This window comes from Protomyctophum parallelum (genome assembly GCF_964188405.1).
Source record: "Protomyctophum parallelum genome assembly, chromosome: 5".
Classification (NCBI taxonomy): domain Eukaryota; kingdom Metazoa; phylum Chordata; class Actinopteri; order Myctophiformes; family Myctophidae; genus Protomyctophum; species Protomyctophum parallelum.
The window spans coordinates 47,386,926-47,396,925 of NC_139702.1; the positions used below are offsets into that span (position 1 = coordinate 47,386,926).

Below are 10,000 nucleotides of genomic sequence, written 5' to 3' on the forward strand. Positions count from 1 at the left end.
TGCACAATTAAGAAACATGCTGTTATAATGCATGTGCTTCTTTGCCTCCTCCTGGGTTGTTTCTGGCTTTTGTTTGGATTTGGATTTTGATGCACAAACGGTGTGGTTGCTTTTGCTGTGTGTGTGTGTGTGTGTGTGTGTGTGTGTGTGTGTGTGTGTGTGTGTGTGTGTGTGTGTGTGTGTGTGTGTGTGTGTGTGTGTGTGCGCGCGTGTGCACGCGTGTGTATGTGCACGTGCATGCGTTGCTTTTGCTGCTGCTTCTGCTTCTGCGTCCGTGGCTGTGCTGCCTGGCTACGCTTTCCCAGATAGCGGAGGACGCGCTCGCAAAAGCGCTAGCCTGTCACTCATGCTCTCGCCCATGAAGAGAGTCCAGAGCTCCCCCAACCTGGCCACAGGTACTAACATGCACATGCATACTGGAAAATTAATAACATTTAATAATACGATCACTGATGTACAGCTAACTCAATATGAAGTTTGTCAAAGATAAGGTATGACCACACTAAGCTCTGAGGTTGTAAATCTGCTATTTGTGGCGAATGTTACCCCCAGAATATGGATGCTGGGGTTCAAGAGTTTAAATGTCAAATGCTGTCAAATAACAGTATGTATAGTAGCACATAAAGATCCCAAATGGGCAAATAATGTGATAATAAGACTATATTAATTATTATATAGTCTAAAGACTATATAATAATGAATATTTGTTCATAAGAATAGTTGTTCATAAGCCTTATGATCGAGCCAGGTTGTGTTTTAAATGCTGTCAGATTGATTTGATATGCTCAAAACATTTCCCGACCGACCGAGGGATGTTTTCCTTGTCTAATTGGCTCGTGGTGTGTCATTGTGTTTCCTGTCCGCCCAGTCCACTCCTCCTCTACCCTGGTGTCTCCCTTCCTGTCTCTCTCTCCTTCCTTCCTGATGTTAGTGTCGCTCGGCTTCCATTTGGCAGTGTTCATTTGTCATCGTCTGACCCCATATTCTTCTTCTGTTTCCTGTTCTCTGTGCTTGGCTGTCCCTGCCCATTTTCCTCTCTGAGGTTTGGTTGTTTATATTATACCTTCTGTTGATAGGACGTTGTGGTGATTGGCTAATCGAGAGCCTGTGATTTGACGAGAACAAGTGACGTGATAATGTCTGCAGAATAGAAGAAATCTAGTACAACATGGTGCTATTGTGAACGTGTCTGTAAACGTGGCAGTCACTGCAATTGGAACACAGTTGCCCTCTTGACGCCCAGCTCAAAGTCAGAGAAGATTATGCATAAAAAATGCAGCAGCCAGAGTTTTAACTACTCCAGTTTTGGCATCACTGCACTGGCTCCGGTTGTTTTTAGGATTGATTTTAAAATTATTTTACTTGTCTATAAAGCTCTCAATGGTCTCGCACCTTCCTACCTACATGACTGCCTGCCTAAATATGTCCCAAACCGCCCGCTAAGGTCTTCCACTGCTGGCCTGCTCGCTTTGCCTAAAAAAATGGCAACAAAAAAATACGGGGAAGCAGCTTTTTGCTTCTACGGGCCGTCGGCATGGAACAAGCTCCCACTGTACCTTCGTCAGGCAGCCTCTGTAGACATTTTTAAAGCTCAGCTCAAGACCCACTTCTACAACATTGCTTTTAATTGATCTTTTATTTTTATTTTTATTTATTGTTATTCATGTCCTCACTGTATTGCATTACTGCTTGTTTTTTTAAATGTCGTTGCCTTGCTTTTCTTTTATTCTCCATTGTTCTGTAAAGCACTTTGAGCTGCATTTCATGTCATGAAAGGTGCTATAAAAATAAAGTTTTATTATTATTATTATTATTATAAAGGATTTTGTACAAGGTGTATCTTTGATAAAAGTTATTTTCAAATGATTTAATTTCTTAAGACTTTCTTTTCTCCGTGTGGTTCATATCTGCTATCTAATAATGCAGATTAAAATGCAAGGGTCAAAGGCATTGACCAATTATCAGCTATCGCGGTCCGTGCCAAGTATCTCTTTCTACTCACATCTCCCCTGGAATTTGGCAGGAACTATAGATCAAACTTAGATCAAATAAAAATGTAAAACTGCTTTCACCTGCACTCCATAAAATCCTGAGCATTGCCTTAGGTATACTTGTACTTTATCTCTCATAATACAGACCATTTAATTGCTCCAAAAGCATACCGTATATTAGGTTTAGTTACCTGGAGAATATGGCCAAAATGACTCCTACTGTAGCAGTAGCTGTTTATTTAGCTACAGTCAGATATAATTTCAAACTGGCTTATTATGACTTTGCGCAGTCATAATAAGCTACATTATTGCCAATGCAGGCCTCAATGCTATACTGTTACAGCTGTTCGTCATCAAAGCCAAGGTTTAGTAGCTAATCTTAGGTAGAAATGAGGTATCATACTTAGCTAGTTAGACGAGTTATTTTACCATCCAAGAGTCATTTGGTCTCGTTTGTCATCATCACTTCCCGCAGCTACTGTTAGAGCCATCCAACCTCAAAGCTGAGATCACAAATAGCTATGCATTCCAGGTGTCTCCAGTTTAAACATGGCGACACCAGCGACTCTGGCCTTTCCCCTCATCTCTCATCTTCAGTGTCTCTCATCTCAGTATCAATTCATCTACATATAAATTGTATAATTGACATCATAGAGAAACTAAAGCATCCAAAAGATGGACTGATGAATGCTACATGATGACAGCTAATGCTAAAAAGCCATCAAGCTTTGTCACTTGACACTTAGCCTGTCTCACACAGGCTTTCCTACTGGGTGTGTCTGTCTAGTTCTCCAGTTCCCTCCTAATCCCTAATAATAGCCTTTAATGCCCATTCTGCCGGACTCTAATCTCCCTGTTGAATGACTGTGTGGCTAATGTGGTGCTCTGGAGGTGTTTTATCCTTCTCTGCTCTCAGACAGGTTAAGCGATCCAGTCTGTATTAGTTCCTGACAATTAACTATAGCCACTGTCCAGATTTTGTTCACCCCCAAAAATATGGACAATATATTACCCTTAATGATTTAGCAAGGTTTAACCTGGCAAAAGTTGTCTGATACAGGCGGCTGGCTGGCTGGCTAGATGGTTGAGTGGTAGAAGTTACAGTATTGTTGTTTGGCATAGCATCGGACTATAGGCAATTAGAATATTTGTTCCCCCAGGCTATGGGGTGTTATATACCATACAATTACTATAGTCCGGCAGTCGAGGTGGACGGGTGGGAAATTCGGTATATAGACTTTTTTATTGGCCTAAAATATTGTCTATATACAGTACATATATTCATGAATCCACTTGCTGACCGGCTGTCACTATTGGGAAATTGGCCGTTTTTAGCCCCCAAGGAAAGTGTTTTTTGTGCAAAAGCAGCAAAACTAATGCTTGGAATGGATTCAGAATCATGAAAACCCCCCCTAATTAAAATAAAAAACATCAGAGTTGGAACCGGAGACCAATTGGGTCTCCATTTGAACAAACTTAAAGGGACATTTCATAGCTGGAATTAGAAACTGCAGTCACTCAATGTTAATACGGTAGTATTTGTAGATAACAGTAGCATAATTTGAAATTTGCACCCTATGGCCAGAAAAATACTGAAGTCTGTGTGTTTGACTGTGTTTGCTGAATTCCTACAATGCCCATAATGCTTTAGTGCACGTCCCCTCCTTGTGGAGAGGGGGAGGCTGCATGGAGGTGTGACAGGTTTTTTTGGTCATGAAAATATCTTTAAAAAAAAAACACACACACACACACACACACACACACACATTACACACATAAAAATATGCTCTGGTTGCAAAAGGGGTGAAGTGGCCATTTACGTAAACAAAAACATGAGAACCATTGACCAAGATAATGTTTGCATGTTAGCCATATCTTGGTCAATCGCTAGCATCAATCGAGGCAGAAGGTGGCAGGAAGGGGTACAGGAAGACTGAAGTGCTAGACTAGAGGTTGAGGTACCTGTAGAGCCTGAAGAGTTGAGTCGTCAGATAAGGCGTACAAGTGAGTCTATAGTTCTGACTGCAATGGGGGAGTTTGTTCCACAATTTGGGAGGCAGAGGAGAGGAGAAGAGTATTGGAGCATTGTTTCGGGTGTTTCAGAGACATTCAGACAGCTTTCTTGTGTTGTGCTGATGATTGATCTGAGTGTGCGGGAGGGAGTTGTAGGGTTGGATCAGGCCCTGACGCCCGGTATGTGCTGCCATGCCTCTGGTTGCCTTAATAGGCCAACATTACTGTTTTGTACTCCAGGAGTGCTGCGGCATTCTGGTTCATTTGGAGTCACATACCGGGAGGCACTGGAGGGAGTTACAGTAGTCAAGTTTTGAGATGACTGAGGCCTGGATAAGGAGCTGTGCAGACTCCTGGATGACAGGATGAGGAATGGTCCAATACTTCAAATGTTTCATTTGGGTAATAATTATATTGTGAGTGTGGCTGCGCATGGTTGAAGTATGTGAAGTCCTGAAATCTGTGATGGTTGTGTCAAATATCAAATATTCATCATTGAATCCATATACATCTGACCTCAGTGGTTGGAGTTTCAAAATCCTTCAGTGGTTGGAGTTTCAAAATTCTTCATAAATTACAGCATGATTTGAGCTTATTTGTTGAGGATATTCATTGTCAGCTGATATCCATTGTCTTTTCTCCTTTCAGTGTCTTGCCATGTTTTGTGTGCTTCAGTGTTCCTTACCTCTCTTGTTGCTATCATTTTTATTTGTATGTATTTTCTTTTCCTGGGGGTTTTATAATACAAGAAGTCACTTATTCATTGCTAATTTGTCTTCTCTATCCGCAGGGAGTGAGTCTCACTCATCCGATTCAGGTAATGCATTTCCTTAAAACAAAATGTTACAGTATTCCTGGAAGTCTTTTAATCTATAGCAAAAAAATAGAACAGACAAATTCCCCCTGCTATTGTACTGCTTAACATTCACATACGGTAGAATGATCTAGGACAGCTATAGGATATTTGTTAGGACAAGAAATCAACACCACAGAACACAATACCTGATGTCACGGATGGCCTGAGTGGTGGTAACGTCATCAGGCGATGATCTGATGTTCCAGTGTGACATGGTGTTGTGCGTCTGTCTGCTCTCCAGATGTGTGGCGGTCGCGCAGCGCCACAGAAGGCCTGAGGAACGGAGACGCCGGCAGCTCCTCTCTAGCTGCCAAAGGCTTCCGCAGTGTCAGACCCAACCTGCAGGACAAGAAGTCTCCCACACAGGTATAGATCTCAGTTCTCAGGGTAGATCTCATTTCTGTCATCTGAATTCCATAGGAGCCAGCGTGTCGTACAGCGAAAATAGCAGATCTACAAGTTCACAACATGACGCAGCGCGGCGTGTTGTGATCTTGTACATTCTGTTTTGTAGATTGTAGATTGGCTATTTTCGGCAAATTAGTTATAATAAGAGAGTCTCAAGAGTCAAGAGTCTCAATGTGTTTTTACTGGTTAAATAAAGGTTAAATAAAGATGAAAGAGAATTTGAAGTGATCAAAATAATAATAGAATACAAGCTTGGAAGCATCTTCATGAACATGCAGTTTAAAGCCTCAACCTGTGATTTCTTCGACTAGCTGTATGTAGAACAGCATTAACGTAAGGTTATGAAACATCGTAAACATCATAATGCCTCGCACTGCCTCGCGCATCCTTGTTTTTCCTAAATCTGTCTCTCCCCAAATATATATATGCAAGCTTCATTGGCAGGACAATGTAATGTGTCTTGCCAAAGCATTGCAGGAAAAGGGAAAACAGCTAACAAATACTGTAAATATCCCAGAAATGTAATACCCGATAACAGTACTACAAGAATTATAACAGCTTTGTATAATTGCAATGAATTAACCAAATCTATTTCTGTATGTCTCTCTCTCTCTCTCTCTCTCTCTCTCTCTCTCTCGCTCTCTCTCTCTGTTCCCAGGCTTCAGTCAGTCTAAAATCATCCAGTGTTTATGTTTCTTACAGCAACCATTAGCAGACTAATCAAAAGAGTCCTTCCTGGTCTTGTGGCGTGCGTGGCTGCGTGGCTGCGTGCGTGCGTGCGTGCGTGCGTGCGTGCGTGCGCACGCATACTTTGTGTGAGAGAATGTGTCTGTGAAACCACACCACAGCACCATGAAATACAGACTTTAAACCACAGAAACACCAGACTCCATTCCAGAATATGCCTTTGCAGTGTCCTGATGATGATTTGTTTTTCAGCTTTACTCTGATGCACATTTTCTGTTGTTGTTGTTGTTTGTGGCCGTCCGATGCCTTCATTGGCCAACCCAGGCTGTCAATCAGGTGCCATTACCGCCCCCTCGGAGACAGAGTTTCCACCTCCCCCCCACGGGTACTAACCCCCCTTCCTATAACTCCCTCGTTACATCCGGAGCGCTTGGAATAACTCACAGTGAGAACACGCTGTTGAAGGAGTCCTACAGTATTCGTAGCACATCCTCCTATTCCTACTCTGAGAGGAATACTGCTCACACCTCCGCTCTAGCTCCGCCTGAGCACGGCTCCCTGCACGCCTGCCCCTCCGCTATCCCCAACAATGTTAGCAACTGTGCCGCCACGACCGCCACTAACACGCAGGTCCAGGAGCGCAAACTGACCCCGGTCACCATCCCCGATCCCCCCGATCACATCAACCCCCACTCGGATCACCAGCCCAAGACCCCGGCCTCACCCACACCGCCGACCTCATCCCCAGCCTTATCCCCGCCCCCGACCTTGACCCCGGCCTCACCTCCACCTCCGACTCCAGCCTCACCTCCACCCTTGACCTCAGGTTCACCTCCACCCCCGCCCGTGACCCCAGGTTCACCCCCACCTCCGCCCCCACCCGTGACTCCGGCCTCACCCCCACCCCCGACCCCACCACCTCGGAGAGACTCAACCATCCCGCCGCCTCTGACGCGAACGTCCTCGCTGTCGGTCCACATGGCGCCCCAGACCCCGGCATCACCTCCTCTAGACCCTGCAGCTCAAAGATCAGTCCTGGGTCGGACTCGGACTCCAGCTCCTGACCCAGTGGAGATGGACAAGACTACTGCTCCCGTGGTTCCTCCAAGACCCTCCCCTGCAGAATTGTTGGTACATACCTGACAACCAGGCTGAATTAACCGAATGATCAACCACGATCGTTACCTTCATCATCACCTTCAAACCAACAAACCAACCAACCAACCAACCAACCAAACTAACTGTGTGTGTGTGTGTGTGTGTGTGTGTGTGTGTGTGTGTGTGTGTGTGTGTGTGTGTGTGTGTGTGTGTGTGTGTGTGTGTGTGTGTGCGTGCGTGTCTGTGTGTGTGTGTGTGTGTGTGTGTGTGTGTGCGCGTGCGTGCGTGCGTGCGTGCGTGTGCAGGCGTGCGTGTGTGTGTGTGTGTGTGTGTTTATGTGCACAGTACATAACACTGACGTTACCTGACGTTGCCTGTACTGATGTTCCCCCACACAGTGTTTGTTGTGCTCCACAGAGTTTGGACTAACACAGCCTCTTGAGTTCACAGAGAGACTTCCAACTCCTTTCGGGTAGTCACCAGTTCCGCAGCTGCTCGCCGCTCCTCCTGCACGTTTCACATGACACTTCCACTGTTCACTAAGAGCTCTCAATGTCTCCTCTCTCCTTTTCCCCCTCTCCGTCCACCTCCCCCCCTCTCTCCCTCCTTCCTGTGGCAACCAGGCGCCCACTTCCCCCGACGCTGCCTCCTGCCGCTCCCCGTACCACAGCCAGAGCAGTGAGTCTCTTGACTACCTGCCAGGGCTCCTGCCCAAGACACTGACCCCCACCCCGTACGGCCCCGCCGGAGTGGCATGCGGAGGTGGGGGAGGGATGTTGGCGCTGAGCCTGGGAGGCGGCGAGGAGGGCGGCGGGTCGCCCTCGGCCTCCCCCGTGACGGTGTCGGCCCTCAGCCACTACTCCTCGTCCACGGCCGGCTTCTTGGAGGAGCTGCAGGTCTGCGGCCTGGATTCCCCCGGCGCCTCTCCTACGCCCTCCCCCACCCTCAGCCACCTGTCTGCCTATACCGTCGGCAACGGCGGCGCGGAAGACCCGCTAAGCGCGGTCTGCGACACCGTCGGCGCTGTGGCTGCCGCAACCGCGACCCTCGCGGTCACTAACGTAACTATCCCCGCAAGTAACTTACTTAACACACGCCGCTATAGCAAGAACCTGACCCCCGTCTACCCTTTCCGTCCTCCCATCTTGACTGGAAGGCGTGATCCCCCCCCCCCCCCGTCCTCCTCGACGTGTGTTCTCACTGTTTACATTCCACTAACCCAACCTGCTTGAGCCGGTCTGCCGGTCCACATACCTTCAATCTTGATTTCAAGCCTTTGTGACGCCTTTCAATCTGTCCGTGCCTCTGTTCCCACGAGTACATGTCTGTTAAATGTCTGTGTTTTCACATCAGCTGTGTAAATAAATGCACATCATTTTGGCCGATGGATTTGGCCTAAAATGTAATGTTTGGAATAACAGTGCATTGTTATATTTTCAGACTAACACTAACAAAACATTAATTTTTTCCACACACAGTCTTGCCTTGTATGTGTATAATTTGTCACAAAACAAGTGAATCTAGAGAGATGACCGTCAATGTTTTTAACCTCTTCTATGTCTGTATTATAATCAACTGAATGTCTCTCCCTCCTAACCTATTGTTCTGTACCACTTTCACCCTGGCATTACTATTATGAGTATAGGCCTCACGTAGTTAAGCTTTGCCGTTGTGATGTCCAGTCGTCATCATTGAGGGCTGAGTGAACTCAGATTGATATCAGCTGCTGTAGTGTTTGTTTAGAATGAAGTACACACACAGACATTCTCCGGAGTCTCAGCAGATGAAGCATGACATTCATACAATCTAACTGTCCACTGGCTATAGAAGATGATTGACTCGTCTGTTTTCTGGTGTGTCGGCCCCTCTGTGTGTCCCAGGGTCAGCTTCTCTCTCAGGCTATGAATGGAAGCAGTGGCCACCCTCAGAGACCCCTTTCCCCTCCATCGTACCCCCCTCCTCCTACCTCACTCCGCACTGGCCTCCACAGACAGAGCAGGGGCTCAGGTGAGACACCTGTCTTCTGGCAGTTAAATGTGTTGAGTGAAAATCTAGCCATTAGGGAAAAAAACACTATCACCTTATTGGGTGGTGGGAATCACAGCATGTTTCTCCTTCTTTATTTTTTATATTATTTTAATAATTATAATATAGGTAATAATGGATTTTATTTATATTGTGCTTTCATTCACAAGGAATCTATCAGTGAAATCTTGTTGGGACAAAAGGTGTAACCATAAATCTCTCACGATCACCACACAGGAAAAACAGCAACATTATGATTAACGTATTCTAAAGTCACGGTAGAGAGGGTTGTTTGATTGCTTGATGTATTAGTCAATCTAGTCCATATAGGCCTACAGTATAATGTCACGTAAAGATGTGTCTATCGAATAATTTGCCTGAACAGTTTATGAAATTGTACATTATATTATTGTAATCCTTGACCATCAAAATATAGGTGTAGACATCACCTATTCTGTATTTATCATGTATGATTCAGGAGTTATAATGCATAATACATTATTTAGTAATGGCGGAAAGTAAAATGGCCACCAGAGAGCGTTTTTGCGATGGCTCCATATCTGAAAATGTTCAGGGCCCCAAACTGTACAAGTGTACCAAATTTCACGCTTTTATGAAAAAGCCTTAATCTACCGCAACATATTTTGTTGTATTGTAGATGTCAGGGAACCACAAGAAACTGGAGACTGGAACCCTTTTTGTTGCTCATTCGTGTAGAACTGCTAATTGCTTCAAAGGAGACCGCATGGCAGGTGCACCGTCCAGGACAACCCTCTTTGTTAAGTACCCAAAAAACGGACTTTCAGAAAACAAATCTATGGAGAAACACAGGAATACTCTGAACGACATAAAATGATAAACAAAAGCTCCTGGAGAGATGACATTCTCAAGTTTTCCATGGTGTTTCCTTTCCAAGTGGGTG

The 10,000-nt window shown here is 45.4% G+C and overlaps 1 protein-coding gene across 1 annotated transcript in view; it reads left to right on the plus strand.

The window, feature by feature from the left end:
* sorbs2a (sorbin and SH3 domain containing 2a) overlaps positions 1–10,000 on the plus strand; it is an 83,366-nt gene that overhangs the window by 36,036 nt on the left and 37,330 nt on the right. The window contains exons 4-8 of the mRNA XM_083764514.1: positions 306–395; positions 4,795–4,821; positions 5,102–5,226; positions 7,677–8,114; positions 8,934–9,060. Coding sequence (XP_083620640.1) covers positions 306–395; positions 4,795–4,821; positions 5,102–5,226; positions 7,677–8,114; positions 8,934–9,060 — 807 coding nt within the window. The remainder of the gene's footprint in view (positions 1–305; positions 396–4,794; positions 4,822–5,101; positions 5,227–7,676; positions 8,115–8,933; positions 9,061–10,000) is intronic.